Genomic DNA, 20,107 nt, shown 5'->3' on the forward strand with positions numbered 1-20,107 from the left:
ATAAAAAATCATCCACATTGTTGGCCTATTAAAGCAAGTTCTGCTTTGAAATGTTCATGTATGTGATTCAGGACATGAAAATGAACATGTTGCTTTAAGGAGCTGAACTGATGGATATTTCTTTGTCAGGGTTTCTAAGCCACTCTAATTCTACATTCCACATATGTTGTGTACTGTCGGTCTGGTAGCAGAAATTCTCAATCTTCTTAAGATTCTCAATCTCATATCCTATTTCTAAATCTAATATATATATTTTATAGGAAAATGTGAGATAATAAGTGAAAATAATTTTCAGAAAGAATGATTTGAAATGAAAACATTTTTCTGCTTCATGTGTTTTCTGTTACTTGATTGATTGCTATCTTGTTTCAGAATCTGTCCATTTTCACTCCGGAGCCATGGGGGAATACAAACATCTGCATTTACATATATATACTGTGTATATATATATATATATATATATATATATATATATATATATATATATATATATATATATATATATATATATATATATATATATATTCTTCTCTGTATGTTGCTCAGGATCTCCTGCATTGCTAGTTTATGTATTTTTACGGAGGCTTGCTGGCTTTTACTGCCCCCACCTTAAGCTTTACAGCATGCACACCATACTTTATACACAGCCATAGTAGTAATGCTCCAATAGTCAGAGTTAAAATGAAATGTCTTTCATTTTAACTTACTTACAAGAGAGAAAACAATATATATATATATATATATATATATATATATATATATATATATATATATATATATATATATATATATATATATATATATATATATACACAGTATATATATGTAAATGCAGATGTTTGTATTCCCCCATGGCTCCGGAGTGAAAATGGACAGATTCTGAAACAAGATAGCAATCAAGTAACAGAAAACACATGAAGCAGAAAAATGTTTTCAGAGCTTCAAAATTCCTTCTGTTTTAAATAATCACATGAAAATGTTTCTCATACTGTATGTGATCATGTGAAAATATGTGAAAGTGCATTTAAACATGACCTTGTGACATAAGCAATATGTGATTATGTGAAAAAGAATTAGTCATGAGTAGCCTATGACATCTGGCAGAATATTGTCAGCATGACATCAGAATATTACAGCTGCCCTTCAAAGGATAGAAAAAAGGAAGCAGGCTGTTATAGCTAAATTATGAGAGAATGTTTATGAGAGAAGGAAAAGCTATAAATTGTAATACACAAGATTTATTTCTATTCTACTTTTGTATGTAAATCCTTGCATTCAACTTTATGTCCTAACCAAAGAGAACAAGAGAATCTAACCAGCATTTTTGAAACCTGCATTCACATTATTCATCACTTCTCAGCAATGGTGTCATTTCTTAACACAGTTTAGCAACTCAACAGTTGTATATCTCCTACACTACATAACGTCCCAAGCCTATAATCAATCATGATCCAACATGTATCTAGATGTTGTCTTCTTCTCTGTATGTTGCTCAGGATCTCCTGCATTGCTAGTTTATGTATTTTTACGGAGGCTTGCTGGCTTTTACTGCCCCCACCTTAAGCTTTACAGCATGCACACCATACTTTATACACAGCCAAAGTAGTAATGCTCCAATAGTCAGCCTTGTAGATTTAAAGCTCCAGAGGTGTGTAAACCTGCTGTGATTTGGAATAAAAGCAGTGTGGGGATGCATACCGACAGGCTGAGATAATAAGACAGAAGTGATGTTGATTCGTTGAACGATAATCACTCGCCATGTGACTTGTCTCCTGTGGTCTAGTGAGTGGGTGCAAACAGAGCTGATGTCATTTTAAGTCTACAACCAGTTTACATTTGGTTTTTTTTCCACATTAATTGCCATGCACTTTATATACTAATAGTTAACATGCTAATGCTTCCTGTTAAAGAGAACAATGCCTTACATACATATTAATTATTATTAATTGTTTATTAATGAAATACTGCTCTTTGGCATAAATATTTTAGCTTTTAAAAGCTGGATTATATTCTGTTAATGATTAGGAATGTATTGAATGCAAAACTCAGTTAAACATTATACACATATAGAGATTATAATCTTTTATCTGGTTTTGGCGCTTGGTTTAGAATTGCAAATGACTTACACAGAAAATCACTGTGGGAAAAAAAAATTGAAAGAAAGGAAACAGGCCTATTGTTTTAGGGGCAAATGGCTATGTGGATTTGAAAAGTAACAGAAGCCTCTGTGACTCCCTGCTAAGCTCAGGACAGTTGATAGTCACTGTTTTTTTGCCAGATAAAGATCAGCTCTCAGTTTTAATCTATTTGTTACCAATCCTTCAGCAGATAAACAAGTATAAACAGACTCTCGCATTCTGTTACATGTCTTTAAAAATAAGGTCTACATCTGGAACTCTAAAAGGGACTCTGTAGGAACTCTTAACTGAAACCCTTATTCTGAAACCCACTGCAGCTTAAATTAGGTAAGATTTGCACTTAAGTTGTTTTGCTGGTTGATGCTGTATTGTCATTATTTCTTAGAGCTTTTTGCAGGGAGACACTGCACTTTGCTCAATGTCATATTCATGAGAAATCCAGACATGAACTATTGGAAACAAATGCTGGACTCAAAGTTCCAGAACACAATACAGATACAAGGAATAGTTGGGCTGAGATTTAGATAAACTAGTTTCCAATCTGTGATTGGACAAGCACAATGGTATTGACAACACTATTAGCATGAATGTTGAAACTTTGAAGCTGATCTGTTAGAGCAGCATGTACAGATGAGGTTGTCATAGAGGTCATAGATCAGAGCTACAGGACTACAGAACAGGATTCTTTTTTTGGGCAGTATTGAAGCAAGAGCTAAATCTTACTGGCGCTGCTATCAGTGGGTAGTCAAAAATAGAATGCCATGCCAGTGAAAGAAATTTAAACCAATAAAGTCCACCACCAACAGCACTGAAGATCATGTATTGATTATGAATATTCACATGCAAGTCAATCAGGGTGGATCTTTCCTTTTAGGACTTTGTGCACAATTACCTTATCAAAAAGAGTACCAAACTAGAAGGTCTTTGGAACACTAAAAACTCTAAATTAATCCTTCAATATTGGCAAACTAAACTGAACATTTCTAATCAAGAGTTTTAACAGCAGACTATTTGGATTACTTAAAACACATTTAAAGGTTTATATATTAAGCACAAGGTGAACGTTGATTGTAACATTCTTCTAAAGCCATGTTTCTGTGGGAAATGTACACAATGTTTTTAACTTTACATAGGCACTTATATGCTAGATATCATGGCATGTTTCAACTATGATGTTTAAGATATGAGATACTACCAGTCCTGGTAAAAAGCAAACCACTTAATAAACAACGTAGCACAGGAAGAATTTATTTTGGAAAACATTGTTTAACTGCTTGATGTTCATTAGATATTAAATAGTTTTTCGTAGTAGGCCTGCCATCTGTAGTAAAAAAACAGATTGAAACTTTTAGAAAGAGAAACCAATAGCGGGGCATGTCTGGGGCACGTTAGAAATAAACACCATGCACCCTCTAGTGGTTGAATATGATATACTATATGAGATTAGTTTGAATAAAATATTGATTGCAAATGCATAAAATATAGCTATGTGAAAACAAAACAAAAAATAAGTTATGAGACACATTCCAGTTTTTATTGGTTGGTGTAATCTCTGTCTGTGGGAAAAAATCTACTCAAGCAGTGAGCGCAGGACAAATACACAAGTTAATTATAATAATACAGCTTTTCTTTATTTCTGAATGTGAGACACTGGGTGAATTTCCACAAAAAAAAGAAATTGCCTGAGGCTTCTGATGAATGCTATGATCTCATGCAGTCTGGGAAACGAGGGTTGCACTGGGGGTTAGAGTATAGGTTAATGCAGGTCATTTCCCCACTCTTCCTGTACCGCTTGCTCTGTCACTGCTGATAGCATCAGAGTGCATGCTAAAACAGGCATTAGCAGCAGACTCACTGTGAATAAACCTTTAACAATTTGACACAAGTTACAATAAAAACATTTTTAAATCATGTCACCCCACTCACTTAATAGTACAGCTTGACCTACTGATATAAGACTATATATAAACTATGACTGAATGAGAGGCAACCTTATAATGCTAAAGTCACGACACAGTTCGTATTAAAATGCCTTATTTTTTATTGGGGTATTATGGTTTTAGTAAAGCCAGCTAACAGTGTACGCTCATATAGTCACTTTCTCTTAAATCTTTGGACTGTGCATCTGCACTGCTAAAATATTTTGCTGGTGTAAATATGACACACTCTGCTCTGTTCCATGTGATATGTTTAACCAGATGGTGGTAGAATTGACCTGCACACTGAATCTGTGGGGGATTTAATGGTCAACAGAGACCACCCATTAAACCCCCAGTGAGAGCACAGTCATTACAGCTTGCTCCATCTCAGTTTGGATCAAGTTACTACTAATTCTATTATATTTACAAAAAATCACATATTACTAACTCTAGGCTTTAAGTCTGCTTTTTCATATATGTGTTGGAGACTTAAAGTCTTATAAACTCTGCTTTGTTCTCTATGAAGTGTTGCACTCGCTGTGTGCTCTATGTAATGAGTGGAAGCAGCTGTTTTCAGGCCTGTTTTCTCACACTTTCCTGCATTTGAAAGAATCTGCAATGGGTCATGACATCATTGGCATAATAACATGTTAGCTTTAACAATCCTGTTGGCTGGATTTATTATCTTTTTTTATTTCTGGATAAGTATGCAGTATGTCACTGCCAGAAGAAACATGTGGGATTATGATAACTTCAACCCACTTTAAGGCATACAATAACATGACTAAATCACGCAAGGCAATTTATTATACTTTAAAAATCCAAGTGTAAATCTCTACATGGTTTCCTGGAGGGTTAAAAATGCTACCTCGCTCATTGCCATATTTTACAACTGAGAGTGTCTCAGTATTCATCTTGTGCAGCTAACATAGCTAAGTATCCTCTTGCATTCAAGGCTCCAGATTCAGGAGATATTCTTAGCAAGTCGTCTCAGCTTGGTCACACATTTGAGCTCCTAGAGGTAACTTAAGAACAGCAGACACTAAACAAGTGGCCATGGCAGGGGCTATTAACGCCAGACAGCCTTCACCATACATGGAGCCACCAGGTGTCTGAATCCAGTCAGGGGAAATTGACTGAAACTGAAAATGTGTGTCTGGAAATGAGTGTCACCTTCTGCAGTGAAAGCTGTTTTGTGTGTTTCTGGCACATCTGCAAAGAGAAAAGGAATAGAATTGTACTGAAAGGGCTGAAAATTTTACTGGACTAAAGATTTACTGAAAAAAATTACTAGTAGTTTGTATTTGTGAATTGTATATGCCATATTCCTAATCATTTGGATTATGTTGTCCATGTCATTCTGTCACTACAAACCAATTCAACAAAAATTATTTTGTTCATTTTAGCTTTATATAAAGTCTTTCAAATATATCTTGTGTGGGCAATTATGAATAAACAGTCACATGGCACATATTATAGGGGCAAGTGTATCAATATCCACCAATAAAAAATTTCTATATTAGGCAAGAATAATTTATTTCCCATAAAAAAAGGTTTAAAATATTTTGATTTGTTATGTGCACTATGTGTGAAGGAAAAAGCAAGAAACTCAATTTTTTACAGCCTCATAGTAATTTGATTCCCTGGCATGACTGTGAATAGCTGGCCTTTAGTAAAACTCTTGCTGTCTCAGTAGGAGACCTAAATTCAGAGCCAAATTATTCATTTTGCCAGGAGCCTGGAAACTTTTTCACTGTGAAATGTGACACACTTATGTCACATTAAGTGTCATTATTATCATTATTAAACATTTTATAAACATTTTAATGTTTGAGGTTTAAAAACTACAATCTAATTGAATGAACTCCTAATTAAAATGTTAAATAATCATTATAAAATTACCACAGTTACATACATCACGTATCATAAAGTATGATACCTGAATCACATATTGAGTTGTGTACCATGAACCCTCTCAAACATTTGTCTGGACACAGATTTAAGTGCTTTTTCATTACAAATTGTTTTGTCTCATAGACAGGATAAAAGTCAAAAACTGAATTTACAGACCAGCTTAATTATCTCTTTCTCTCTCTCTCTCTCTCTCTCTCTCTCTCTCTCTCTCTCTCTCTCTCTCTCTCTCTCTCTCTCTCTCTCTCACACACACACACACACACACACACACACACACACACACACACACACACACACACACACACACACACACACACACAGAGAAATCCAAATGTTTAGTTTTTGTTGCCAGGTTTTTATCTTTTAAGCGATCTCCAAAAAGATAACCCTATAATATGATGCCATATAATTCTCTTGTGGAAATCTACATCTATGATTATTAATATCCATATTTATTTTTAGATTCACCCATTTAGATTCACCCATTCAATAAAGATTCAAAGTTTTGTGTTCTTTTAAACCATTTTATTTGCTTTATGTATGAGCAAAAACAAAGGGCACATATATATTTCGGTACACAGCATACACTGGATTTAAAATCATACACATTGCGTGTAAAACATGATGAGTAAACTGCCTTTATTGAAACAAAAGAGTGGAGGGGTTACAGGGTTACAGAAAAAACAGGTGTATCAGAAAATAATCACACACTTTCTCTTAAGCCTCGGACTCAAACATCTTCTTCCTGCCATCCATACCAGCCTTGTCCTCAATGTTCTTACGCCAGTCACCAACTTGTTCTGCAGACTGGAAAAACAAACAAACAAAAAAAAGAATATTTTTAACACAATTCATTAAGTGTTTAAATGCATTAACAAGGGCCAAAATGCCAGAAACTGAATTTTCATTAGATGATATCACCACTAATGGTCATCACATGTTTTTTTTTAAACGTGCATTTAATACCCACCTCCTCTTTGACCTCCTTCTTGACTTGTTTAAGGTTGGCTCTCAGGTCCAGAGACACCTTGTGTTTGGAGCCGAGCAGAGCCTGAAGCATCTGGTCAGCAGACATGCGCACTTTCCTGAGCACTGGCTTCTTAAACTTGCCCTTCAGGTCCTGAACTTTAATCCTCATGTCCTCAATCTGTAGGAAGAGGTCGTGTTGAAAAGCAAGGCTTACATTTTTTTTATGTTTTTTCTTTTTTAGATATACTTTTCAAATTATAATTTTTTTTTTTTTTACTATTAGTCAATTAGGTGCTCACCTCCTTGTTTGTCTTTGCAACCTTGGCCTCCAAGTCATATCTCTCCTCATCAATCTTGTCAATGTTCTGCTGGAGCTTCTTGCAAAGATCCTTAGAGAGAAAGAACAGGTTTAGAAGATAATATTGTTTCCTTTCAACCTCATGGCTACCAGAGATGGCCATCACTTCAACTACTCAGCTACATGCTGGATAAATTTTACATGAATGGATAAATCAACAAATGTAAATTTATATATATATATATATATATATATATATATATATATATATATATAATATATATATATATATATATATATATATATATATATATATATATATATATATATATATATATATATATATATAAAATAATATAATAAATAAATGTAAAATAAATCTTACTGTAACATAACATTGTTCAAGGTAATGATGTAAATATTGGTAATTACATACAAGTAAAGTACTTCTGTGATATTTACATACTCTGTAAACTTCACTGTATTCCACAATAATTATTTTCATCAAAACAAGCTACATAAGCTCATGTTCTTACTTTTTTGTTATTAAGCCACACTATAGAGCAGTAATATATGCCGAGCATGGAACGTTATCAGCATTTTGAGTTATACTGTGAGTTTGATATACTTGGACTTTGGGTTTTATATATTTATTTTGTTGTGCTTGTGTAGAAGTTACTACCTGCAGCTCCTGTGTAGAGCTTTGAAGGTTCAGTGGTGGGCAGTTTTCATTTAAGTAAGACTCCTTATCCTCCACAAGCTGCTTGGCTTCAGCCTCCAGCAAACCCGCAGCAATGGAGAGCAGCAGGCTCTGAAGAACAGAGAGAAAAATGTGGATGAATAAAGCTTGAAGTTGTTTATTTTTTGTTTATGACCTTCAATTTAAGTGGGTATAAAGGCATATTTTCACATTCAAAAACAGAATTTAATTCATCACATTTTATGATTTACCTTCAAGTGATACCTGCGGCTGGATGTCAACTTTTTCCTGTTAAAGAAAGAATATGTAATGTTATTTCCATTAAACTTAACATCATGGCATCTAATACAGTATATAAGAAATGTGCATAATCATGACTCTGTATGTGATGCACAACAGTGTAATAGTTTGTACACCCTGTGGATTTCGAATGAGAAGGTAGAGGCTAATTTAAATGAATAAAATAATTTGCTAATCTGTCATTGGCTAGTTAAACATTTGGCTAGTCAAACTGTCTCAGACAAAAAAATTATATTGTAAAGTTAGCTACAGGACTTACTCTGACATCTTGGCAGTTTGTTGTGCTCACACTCTGCAAACAGAAAAAACAAAGCAACACACATTATGTATTATACAAGCCACTGCTCTTCTTTAAATTATGTTAATAGAATCCCATAATTCCAACCATAAACTTGCGCTTGTGTTTGTAAACGCCTAAGGAATAAGGCAGCTAAATTTAGTCAAGAAGTGTCAGATAACATCTGTGACATGCAGCCTGTTCAAATGTAAAAGTCAACCTAATGTAAATAAGGGTTTTACTAAACATAGCATAATTAGCTTTCAAAAGAAATAAAATATATCTCAAAGATAATTATATATAGACATACAATAATTACCATGAAAAAAATTGCTGGTGTGAACTATATCTATATAAATTGATTTAAGTCTATAGCTCATTTTAGCAGCAAGGGTTAAAGGTTTATCACAAATAAACTAAAAATCAGAGTGGATGATCAGGGCAGAGACATTTGCTGTATTAGTACTATGTAGCCTATTATATTAACATTAAGCAACAAAAAAGCCCATAAAAGTCAATTTCATACAAATAACTTACATGTATCGTACATCACACTATTAATAATAAAGTGGTATTTATTTCCATGATTTATGAATGCAATTAACTAATTATTTGCAATAAGGATCAATGCCAAAAATTAATTGAGCTGGCTTGACATTTAAAGCTTTACAACATTCAAAGCTATAAGCAATAGTAAACACTTACCCTATGTGCAATATCTTTTTATTTATATAATTCATATACATACCTGTTTTACTCCGTTAACCAACATTTTCAGGAACAATTTAATGGTTGTGGTTTTATCCATATTAGCTAGATTTTGTTAGAATGATGCTCACCTATGTACCAGAGCACGGGCAGAACACACTTGGCAAAAGGACAGGAAAGACTGGCAAGCCCACAGAGAGAAGTAAAAGTTAAATAGGATATATATGGGCTCCACTGATGGCTCAGCAGATCCTAAGATCCCTCTTTATGGAAGTGGATTCCACCCCAGGCCAATAGGCCATGGAGTTCCTGAAATACTTCCAGCGCAAACTCGGCAGACCTCATAAATTTCCTTTCCTTGAGGTGGTCTAAGACTAATGCTGAGTGTAAGCTCAATAAACATGTACGGTACATATATTTTATATAAAAAGGGGAAATATTTGTGCAAAAACTAATGAAGTTTGATAACTAAATCATAATAATGTTAATTGTGCAAAACAAAATAATTTGTGTAAGGACCGAAATAAGCCCCAGGAATTAAGTCTTAAATTAATTGGCAGATTCCAAATATAAAAGTAAAAGAATTTAAAATTGCTTACCCAAGCATGTGTCTAAAGTTGTGGCTGCCATACAAATAGAATCCTCCTCTTAATTTGTTTTACAATTATTTAGATTGAAAGATTATAGCGCAAACAATTTTAGTATGTAAATGATTGGATTAGTGGTTTAAATAAATAAATCTGGAAACCTGGAAAAACCCAAAATAATGTATATAAATAAAAGAAGTGAGAGTAGATGTTACTATTCTTGTGACCTTCAGTAGTCATCAGAAAGCTACAAATCTGATTGGGCTGTACAATCTATGAAAATAAAATGAATACAAAAAACATGATAGGAATGGGTTTTCCATATCCATTCATTTAATGGTAGTTGCTCTGCAATTACATACATTTCCCCCTCAGATCCAAAATACTGCATGAAACAAATGTAAGTAACAAGCATTGGTACCAGAATAAACAATGTAACTATTGCAAAAAGGTGAGACAATGCATTGCCCTGGAGAGAGTGTTCAGAGCAAGTAAAGAAACAAATGTCAAGGAATTTAGGACTCGCCACCCTCAAACATCTTCTTTCTGCCATCCATGCCAGCCTTGTCTTCAATGTTCTTACGCCAGTCACCGACTTCTGTAGCCTGTGAAACCGACATATGTATGGGTAAGAAACTAATTAAGAAAATATACAGTAAAACCAGTTCAGAGACACAGAAGAAAGTCATCAAATTATTGCCATCTATATTTCCATGTGTGTGTATATATATATATATATATATATATATATATATATATATATATATATATATATATATAAAGAATGTATATATATATATATATATATATATATATATATATATATATATATATATATATATATATATATATATATATATATATATTTTTTTTTTTTTTTTTAGTATGATCAGACCCACCTCCTCCTTGACCTCCTTCTTGACTTGTTTAAGGTTGGCTCTCAGATCCAGAGACACCTTGTGTTTGGAGCCAAGCAGAGCCTGAAGCATCTGATCAGCAGACATGCGCACTTTCCTCAGAGCTGGCTTTTTGAACTTGCCGATCAGATCAATCACCTTAATCTTCAGATCCTCAATCTGCATACACACAACCAAATAATGATTTAAACCCTAGTACAAACAAGGTTTCCCAAATGCTAAAGAGCACTTAATCATTGCTATACCTCTTTGTCTCCTTTTTTTACTTTGGCCTCTAAGTCATATCTCTCCTCATCAACCTTGTCAATGGTCTGGTGCAGTTTCTTGCACAGATCCTAATAACAGAGAGAATAAGACAATTTCACACACACACACACACACACACACACACACACACACACACACACACACACACACACACACACACACACACACACACACACACACACACACACACACACACACACACACACACACACACACACACACACACACACAAAAGATATAACCATTCATCTCAGATAAGTATACTTTTTTGCTACCATTCTTTATAACAGCACACAGCCTGTTTAACAAACTGCCAGGCGGTACCAGAGTATTCATTCCACAACCAATAGGATGCAGAACAGTTTTTACCCTTGACTGGGACTGCATGAAACAAATTCTAATATGACAAATTGATACTAGCAATAGTAACATTATATTAAACTTCAAGCTTTACTTAAACCTTAAAGGCACTTAAAACTCAAGCTTCCATATAATATAAAATACTTTGAATTCTTTAGGCAACTTTTAGATATTGCACACTACCAGTAAATCTGCTATCATTCAAAATCATGATTTATATATATATATATATATATATATATATATATATATATATATATATATATATATATATATATATATATATATATATATATATATATATATATATATATATATATATTAGTTAGTTCATTTTAATAGTTGCTTTTTAAATAAATGCATTAACTGTCTATATTATCAACCCCTGTCTTGACTGTACATTTTCTAGCTATGACAAAGGTTGAACTAAAAATAATTTAAAAGTCATTTTTCATAATATGGCTCTATGCTTTTGTTGATTCATTGCAAGCAAAGCAACAGCAAAGCTGAATATTGTGTTACATGAATAAGGAAACTGCCTTTAGGTACCACAATATGACAACTGTCAGAAGTTTAAATGTATTTCCTGTTGGATAAGTATAAGAGACAGAATGTGACGTACCTGCAGATCCTGCAGTGAGTGTGGCAAGGAGAGATCAGGGCAATTTTGGGCCATGTAAGCAGCCTTGTCAGCCACACTCTGAGTGGCCTCCTTCTCTAGCAAGCCCTTGGCTATTGAAAGCATCAAGCTCTAAAAAGAATTGCAGTTTGATAATATGTTAATTGCACTTAATCTTTTGTAAATCATTAGTGTTTTTAAATCAGGGAATAGCACAAAGGTTAGATGTATTTTTTTTTTTTTACTTTGAGCTGATGCCTCCTGCTCGAAGTCATCTTTTTTCTATATGAGAAAAATATTGAAAACAGCATGTTCAAATTAACAATTAATACATTTGCAGATAAAAGAGGGATACTAAGAGTTCTTAATCCAGCATAAGTATAAATAATTATAAAAACAGATTAAGAGACAAACATAATTTTCTTTTTAAGATATAATACATACTCAGACATCTTGGTGGCTGTTTTTTATTTTCCTCTAGAAACATACAGAAAACAACAGCATTTTAATAATTTTGTATTTATTTACAGTGTAAAATGCATTTAAATGTATTTGCCTGGATCTTATTGTGGAATTCCCTCCATTGGATATTATAGCTATTCATATATTTGTTTTAATTGCTATCAATATTATGGCCTTTCCAAGAAAACCAGCAGATGTTTTACAACACAAGTATCATCTGAAATACATGTGCTTAAATATTTAAGATAGTCTTGATGAGTCTTAGTTACAACCATGAGTATTTTGAGACTCATTGGAAGCTCATCAAATCTGTTTCAACCTTTGATATCTAATGCCCAACCGGAGCTTCTGGAAAACTCTCTACTGAAGACTGTAAGAGAAGCACTTGACTTCTCTAACCCCCTCTACAAACATCAGTACACTGATATTAATCAAGGGAGAGGTTATCATATTCCAACTTTTTCTAGGCCTTTAATTTTGGCAGGCATCTGCATGCTATACGCAGAGCCACAGCTATAAATCTGCTAAACCATCTGAGTCAGGGCTAAAGACTTAGGTATGCAGTTTCAAGTGCTTCTTGAAGTCACAGTGATCTATAATCACAGTGATCTATAATCTGAGTAAAAAGTACAGTGTTGAAATATGTTTCTGTAAAAGCCCCTGCATTCCAGCTAACTAATTTGGTCTTTGTTGTTAAACAGCATTTCTGTCAGGTACACAATTTCAAGTCTGCACAAATATGACACAAAGCCAATTTTGTATATTATTATGATCCAGCAACTTGAAAGAAATTTTGCAATATTGTGAAATGGTAAAATAAGCAAAAGCACAATACATTAATACCAACTTCTCGGCAAATCAGTCATACAATTTTTCATACCATACACTGCCAAACAATCATGGTAACTCAAAGCAAAATTTAAGCTTGATTTTTCCTGTCGCCAAAGGTCCAAATACTTACAAATTGAGTTCTTTGTACATTTACATAGAAACAAACCTTAACCTCAATAAAACATCGGTATGTCTCATATAACAGTATCATGAATTGCCCAACAACCCATCAGCAAGAGCAGAAGCCAGCATAGAATGATTATAGCTAAGGAGGATTATAAAGCACAATCAGAGGACAGTGTGTGTGATGCACCTTACTCTCACCTATATGAAAGTTGTGGCAGTGGTACTGGCTTGATTGAGGAATAGTTCACGGACGTGAGCCACTGGCACCCCAGTTACAGGTTGCTAACAGTATATATGGCTGGCATGGACCCCTAAAACAAAAACCTCCCACCCTTTTTATGGTATTGAGAGCAAAGCCATTAGTGTGCCAGTGGCCAGAAATACACACTGCATCCAATCTCAACTAATCATTTGGCTTAAAAATAACTAGGTGAGAGAAGATCATATCATAGTTTCAGTAAAATAAAATATGGAATGAGAATAATTAAAATTACTTTGTAAACGTAATTGTATTCCATTGACTATCGTATAAGAGACAAAATGTAATTGTTTTGAAAATATTCAATATATCCATTACTAACAGCAAGGGTTAGCCCTGGTTTTCAATTTACCTACTATGAAATTCTGCATTAACAATATTTCACAGTAAACTGCAATTGTACTGTATTTATTCAAAAAGAATTTTATTTAAGTGCCTCAAAGCGATATTTATTGTTTTTTCTCTTTAAAACCCTGCTGTGCAGAAACTGCATTCCACCACTGACCTCAACAGCCTCAGTCAGGAATTTGTTCATATGGTGACAAAAAGTCAGAATCCGAGAATCTGCCTTCATAAAGCAATGCTAATGCATATAGTCATGATACTAGTCCATGCTGTTGGGACATAAAATCTAAGAAAGAAATATTTTGCAATAGCTCCAAAAATTATTTTAAAGTCTGAACTGAACATATAAGAAATATATAAAAAGATCAAAAGATATATAAATACATATTGAAACAGTATTTATATATATATATATATATATATATATATATATATATATATATATATATATATATATATATATATATATATATATATATATATATGTACATACACCCTACAAATAAAATGTCAAATATAGATTTCTTAAGAGGTTTTTTTCCCCAGTTGCTTCACTGAGGCACTTGGATGCATATAGAACTGTAAAACAGAGTACAGTTTCCCTTTGAAAGGGTATCACATAGAACTCTTAGAAAGCTAATATAACATCTGCCTGCAGGATCCTTTAATGAGACATTGTTTAGTGTTCACTTCCCTTCAGCTGACTCAGCATTAAAATGGATCTACAAATGTAGCTTTTTACACCACTGGACAAAGGTAAAAGAAGCAATTTTCTTTAACATTAGGATAACCAGGTTAATGATGTGTTAATGGGATTGTGGTCTTTTCCTAAACCTAAAAAAGGCAGGTTTTTAGGTTAAATGCTGCCCCCATAAGGGTAATTTCCAACTAGTGCATTCTATAGCCATAAAACAGAACTATTCTAAAATCTGAGTAGAGGTAGGAGGAGCTGTGTCTCACTATACCCATGCTGGTAAGTCCTGGGCAGTGATTGGTTAGCAGTTTATAGCCACAAGGAGTTTGCTTGCGAATATTACCTATTAACAAATGCCAAAGCAGGAGGCGGGGCCTTTCATAGTGAATAAATAGCTAGTGCCTGTGTCACAGTGTGAGCATTCAGTCAAAAAGAAGTGGGCTGTAGTATTGAGGATTTCACAGAGCCACCGGGCTTATTTCTGGATCCCACCTTTTCATGAAAATTTGTGCTACTGGACTTCTAATAGTTATATTATGGCCTTTGTTTTGTTGGTTATCCTTAAAAGAAAATGTTTTATTCATCTATTGATTGTGTTCTTAAAGGATGCTCTGTTATTTGAAACGCTGTTAGCAAGAATGGGATAAACTATGTTTCTGCTTCGAAAATGTTGGGACATAGTGTATAAAATACAGCGCAAATGAGAAGTGCAAAACATTTTTGGAGTTAATGTATTAACCAGCATTTTCTGAAACATTTCTTCACTGTTATACAAAATACTGATCTCTGATTTATATAAATGTATTTTCATTATATTGGATCTTAAATTTAATGGGTTTCAATGGATTAACTGTGAAAATAAAAATGTCATGTGTGCACAGATTCTTTTTAAATAATTTCTTTCTTGTTAATTGTATTCCTGATGTATTCAATATTATAATGGTGACAGTTGTTTTACATTCAAAAACGTAAAAATAAATACACAAGTAAACATGTAAACATTCTTGAGGTGATTTCACCACAGACACTTTTAGCAAGGGTTTTATTTGAAACCAAATCAGTTTAAAGCCACTGTTAAATCATGGAATATTAAATGATAAACTAACTTGGTGAATCCTCTAATCATTTATTGAAGCAGAAAATAAACAGTGGAACATTTACATGCTACTCCATTTTAATTTTGTTTGTCAAGTGGCCAAAAGAGTCATGTTTTCAATGTGGCCAATTCTACTGAACAATTACTGTAGATCTTGTGAGTCTGTGCTGTGTTCAGTACCAGCAAATGCACAGTTAATTGTCTGCATTTTATTTAAAAAAAAAAAGAAATCTAAATTGACCATGAATGGCTTATCACTACTGCAAAATAGGCATGAGAATAACAAGTTAGAGGCAACACCATTTATTGTACACAGCTCTATAAATTGGCAAGAATAAAGAGATTTAGAGAGTCATACCTGCAGTTTAAGACCAGCAGATGTCAGTGTTTCTCTGCGTAGCTTCTCTGTCCAGACGTCTTCCTGTCTTTACTGTTGTCTTCATCAGCGTTTCTGCAGTACTATAAAAAATAAGTCACAAGTATCCATTACCATCAGTTAAGTGTCCCAGCGAAATGCAGCTGTGGTTAGATTTTGAAGGTTTAAATGAGCTTGCCAACAAGAAGATGAATTTGCCTTGGCATATGATTTGTGTATGAAAGCTCAACATGTCAACAGAGACATTAACAGATACATTTGGCACACCAGGTAAAGATGAAAAAAGAGTAAGGGACGGATTCGATGCCAACTTACCTGACAACTTGTTGAAATGCTTGTTAGGTCTTGATTAACTGACATATCTGCTCGAGGCTCCCTTTAATTGTGTGTAAATAAATGAAAGTTTTTTCTTTTCAGAGATCCAAATGACTAAATTTACTGTTTTTCATGTTTATCATGCATACACAAAATATTTGTTGAGAGCTTTTCAACTGCCTAGAGAAGTGCCATCTATTTATTATATACATTTTTGTTTTTCCTATTCTGATCCATCCGATTTAATTTATTAGCTTATTATCTAGCAGTTAGAGCAGGTGAAACCCAAAAAAATGGCTAGTTTTTGGAATCTCAGAAGACTTGAACTATGCTTACAGTGTTGTAGTTGTTTTCCCCCACAAAATATCAACTCACTAAAACCAACTTCACAGATTCAGACAAACTACAGGAATCATTAAAACATTTCTGAAATTTATTTGTCACTTGAAGCATGTTTGTACAATACTTACTATTCAGCAGGCAGGAATATATTTGAAATGTATTATCTTTACGTCAGATACAAAATAATTATGGCCTATAATGTGGCAATGGCAAAGAAAAGTACACTGCCTGCTTTTCTAGATAAAAACAACCAGCTGCATTGTGCTATGAGGTAATTAGGAGGTCTCAAACATCTTCTTCCTGCCATCCATACCGGCCTTGTCTTCAATGTTCTTACGCCAGTCACCAACTTGTTCTACTGACTGTATATTCAAAAAATACAACATAAAACATTGACTCATTAATCCTGTTTTAGTGTCGTAAGAAAAAGTTATGTCATATCCAAGCAATGATATCATCAAAATTGGTCATCACGTGGTGCTTTGAAGCTTGGTTTTATTACCCACCTCCTCTTTGACCTCTTTCTTTACTTGTTTCAGGTTAGCTCTCAGATCCAGGTTCACCTTGTGTTTGGAGCCAAGCAGAGCCTGAAGCATAGAGTCTGCAGACATGCGCACCTTCTTCAAAGCGGGTTTCTTGAACTTGCCTTGCAGATCTTGAACTTTAATTTTCAGGTCATCAATCTGTTCCACACAAACAGATCATACAGTTTTTGATCCACAGCTGAGGGTTAAATACTATACTAATATTTTTTCGGTAGCAGAACATCCATACCTCTTTGTTACTCTTGCTCACTTTGCTTTCCAGGTCATATCTATCCTCATCTATCTTGTCAATTTTTGCGTGGAGCTTCTTGCACAGCTCCTGTAATCCATTGTTTGAAAGTAACATGCAAATCAAAAGTGTGCCTTTTAATTATATGTGTGCTTGGTGTAGTGTTCTGAGTCATAAGATAAAAATGGTAAATGTATACAAATAAATATAACTAATATAAAAAAATGCTCATGCAATCCACCTGAAGGTCTGCCATAGATCCTGAGAGGTCCAAAGGTGGACAAGTCTCTTCCATATAAGCAATTCTTGAGGCCTCTGCTGCAACTGATTCAGCTTCTATAAGACCTTTAGCAATGGAAAGCATCAAGCTCTGTGGAGCACATGTGAAACATAACATTTCAGTTAGATAAACCCATAAGCATTGAAAGAGAGTAATAAAAAGATGCAATAGTGATACTGTCAGTAACAGCAATAGAAAAGCTGGTCAACCTTCAGCTGATGCCTCCGACTCGAGGACATCTTTTTGCTTTTCAGAAAAAAAAAGTTATTAAAAACGTGTTTAATATAAAATGCATTCAAGAAAATGTCACTGAAGTAAAATATAGCAACACAATGAGGACATTATGTTGTGACTAAAACAACAAATTAATCTGTTTCAGTTGATTGAGACTTACTCAGACATCTTGCCTTCTTGTATCCTTCAGGTCCTGTGAAAAAATGTGCATTTGTTAGAACTCAAGTACACACAGTTTAACTCTCTGTTTTAAAGTCTAAATGTGATCAATTTAGATTGACAAAAAAAAAATTTTCTGAGCAATGTGAGTTAATTAGTAAATATTACCAAAAAAAAATAAATAAATAAATAAAAAAAAAAAAAATATATATATATATATATATATATATATATATATATATATATATATATATATATATATATATATATATATATATATATATAATATCTTATACAGACCCATGGCACTATTCATTATATAAGATTTTTAAAAGCATTTGCCCACACAGTCATCTAGATGCTAATATCAACCATGTTTAGAACTCAGACTATGCCTGGGGCTGCTGGAGTAGATGGTGTTGATTTTCTGTGGAAGCTATTACATGACATACTATAGGATCAGTGTCCTCCAGTACAGACAAAATGAAATCCCTTCTAAATTAAGTTAGGCTAGTAAGTGTTAGAGGCCAGCTGTTCACCTCTTATCGCTATTATGGTGATATACTTTTCCAAGTAGTTCATTTCTAACTTTACACCATGGCATTTGCTATATGCACTGACATTTGAGATTCATCAGTCTTATTTAAATGGCCAATATTGACAAACATGATGAAATCTTAATCGGCTTAAATAAGGCATGAATTATTTATATGAATAAATTTACTGAATTTACAATATTAGGAAAAACATCTGTGTAAAATGCTTTGTAAATTAGCAGTGCCAGATAGATGCTGCAAAAACATCCTTCTAGTTTTACATTTACATCAGACTGCTAAAAATATAATCTGAATTTCATCATGGAATAAATATGATACATAGATAGGACATATATTTTACATGTATTATTTTACAGGTTGACAGGTGCACACTGATAACTGATAGGCACAGCACATGCACTTTTTTCAAGAACATTTGCAAATGACCTCTTTGCACACGTATATGGTTTCAGTGTTAATTTCATAAATCATCTCACACAACAGATAAATCTGAAACTTGTTAAGGTAAAGCTTAAATGTATTATTATTGTTTAGTAACTCATAATTATTAGTATACACATATTGATTTGGATTTACACCAAACTGCTCACATAAATTTGAACATATGGATATTAATAAGAATTCATCTATAGAAATACTTAAAAAAATATATATATATATTGAATTGAAAAAGATTTCCAATACTCCAAAAACACTATTTTCCAGCTCATTCACACAGAGCTGAAATATCAGTGTGTAATTTACAAGAAAAATCTTGTAAATTCATTCAAATGTCAGCAATAATAAAGCATCAAAGTCTTTATTATTGCAATGGCCACTGTATAGTTACCACATCACCAATTATTGGTCAAATGTCTGGGCTGCAATATGCAAAAGAAATTGCCATAAAATACAATTTGTTTCTTCTGCTATTGATCAAATTAAAATCTGCCATTGCTTTCTGAAAGGTCCTGGGAGATTGTGTTTGTCATAAGGTTCCAAAGAATAAAAAAAAAAAAAGAGTACTGTCCAAATCCATAAAATCCATCTGCTGCTAAAGAGAAGACAAGCTGGACTCAGGAGAGACAGTTGAGAGGATCTCACCTAAGAGAAGAAGGCAGCAAGTAATGATCCGGAGAGACTGCCACGGGCTACTCAAACACCATGGGGGTTTTAATGACATTGTATGATGGCTCAGCAAAACACTGCATCTCTCTTTATGGAATTGGAGTGCGGCTCAGACCAACAGATCAGCATGCATCTGTAACTCGAGCCTCAACCCCTCCCTTCAAACCACAATATAAA

At 33.7% G+C, this 20,107-nt stretch overlaps 3 protein-coding genes across 5 annotated transcripts; all 3 read right to left on the reverse strand.

Annotated features, from left to right (window-relative positions):
* Positions 1 to 6,593: 6,593 nt before the first annotated feature.
* LOC310728836 (troponin I, fast skeletal muscle-like) lies at positions 6,594 to 9,980 on the reverse strand. 3 transcript variants are annotated; one of them, XM_083546667.1, is made up of 7 exons: positions 9,355 to 9,980; positions 8,498 to 8,530; positions 8,190 to 8,226; positions 7,921 to 8,049; positions 7,240 to 7,329; positions 6,942 to 7,118; positions 6,594 to 6,778 (listed from the first exon to the last, which is right to left on the reverse strand). In XM_083546667.1, exons 2-7 carry the CDS (start codon positions 8,503 to 8,505, stop codon positions 6,689 to 6,691), a joined length of 531 nt encoding a protein of 176 aa, XP_083402793.1. In that variant the 5' UTR covers positions 8,506 to 8,530; positions 9,355 to 9,980; the 3' UTR covers positions 6,594 to 6,688. The 3 variants fall into 3 exon arrangements, with proteins under 3 accessions (XP_083402793.1, XP_083402792.1, XP_083402794.1); XM_083546666.1 differs by lacking the exon at positions 9,355 to 9,980 and having other exon boundaries at positions 8,498 to 8,839; XM_083546668.1 differs by lacking the exon at positions 9,355 to 9,980 and having other exon boundaries at positions 6,594 to 6,771; positions 6,938 to 7,118; positions 8,498 to 8,839.
* Positions 9,981 to 10,121: 141 nt separating this feature from the next.
* Positions 10,122 to 13,714, reverse strand: LOC310728835 (troponin I, fast skeletal muscle-like). The gene is made up of 7 exons (XM_083546665.1): positions 13,591 to 13,714; positions 12,418 to 12,450; positions 12,219 to 12,255; positions 11,977 to 12,105; positions 10,973 to 11,062; positions 10,710 to 10,886; positions 10,122 to 10,415 (listed from the first exon to the last, which is right to left on the reverse strand). The coding sequence occupies exons 2-7, from the start codon at positions 12,423 to 12,425 to the stop codon at positions 10,326 to 10,328; spliced, it is 531 nt and encodes a 176-aa protein (XP_083402791.1). The 5' UTR covers positions 12,426 to 12,450; positions 13,591 to 13,714; the 3' UTR covers positions 10,122 to 10,325.
* Positions 13,715 to 16,889: 3,175 nt separating this feature from the next.
* LOC310728837 (troponin I, fast skeletal muscle-like) lies at positions 16,890 to 20,026 on the reverse strand. Its single transcript, XM_083546669.1, has 7 exons — positions 19,907 to 20,026; positions 18,268 to 18,300; positions 18,083 to 18,119; positions 17,835 to 17,963; positions 17,594 to 17,683; positions 17,326 to 17,502; positions 16,890 to 17,181 (listed from the first exon to the last, which is right to left on the reverse strand). Exons 2-7 carry the CDS (start codon positions 18,273 to 18,275, stop codon positions 17,095 to 17,097), a joined length of 528 nt encoding a protein of 175 aa, XP_083402795.1. The 5' UTR covers positions 18,276 to 18,300; positions 19,907 to 20,026; the 3' UTR covers positions 16,890 to 17,094.
* Between the last annotated feature and the right edge of the window lie 81 nt (positions 20,027 to 20,107).

The sequence above is a fragment of the Silurus aristotelis genome (genome assembly GCF_946808225.1).
Source record: "Silurus aristotelis genome assembly, chromosome: 7".
NCBI lineage: Eukaryota > Metazoa > Chordata > Actinopteri > Siluriformes > Siluridae > Silurus > Silurus aristotelis.

Bases quoted from the DNA above. Each gene is read 5' to 3' on its own strand.
- LOC310728836 (XM_083546667.1), bottom strand. The intron at 7,330-7,920 runs GTAGTAACTTCT...TTTCTCTCTAAG, and splicing joins GCTCTACACAGGAGCTGCAG to GATCTTTGCAAGAAGCTCCA. The intron at 6,779-6,941 runs GTGGGTATTAAA...TTGTTTTTCCAG, and splicing joins AGAAGGAGGTCAAAGAGGAG to TCTGCAGAACAAGTTGGTGA.
- LOC310728837 (XM_083546669.1), bottom strand. The intron at 17,964-18,082 runs GTTGACCAGCTT...TGTGCTCCACAG, and splicing joins GTCGGAGGCATCAGCTGAAG to AGCTTGATGCTTTCCATTGC. The intron at 17,503-17,593 runs GTATGGATGTTC...TGTGTGGAACAG, and splicing joins TGAGCAAGAGTAACAAAGAG to ATTGATGACCTGAAAATTAA.
- LOC310728835 (XM_083546665.1), bottom strand. The intron at 10,887-10,972 runs GTATAGCAATGA...GTGTGTATGCAG, and splicing joins TAAAAAAAGGAGACAAAGAG to ATTGAGGATCTGAAGATTAA. The intron at 10,416-10,709 runs GTGGGTCTGATC...TCGGTTTCACAG, and splicing joins AGAAGGAGGTCAAGGAGGAG to GCTACAGAAGTCGGTGACTG.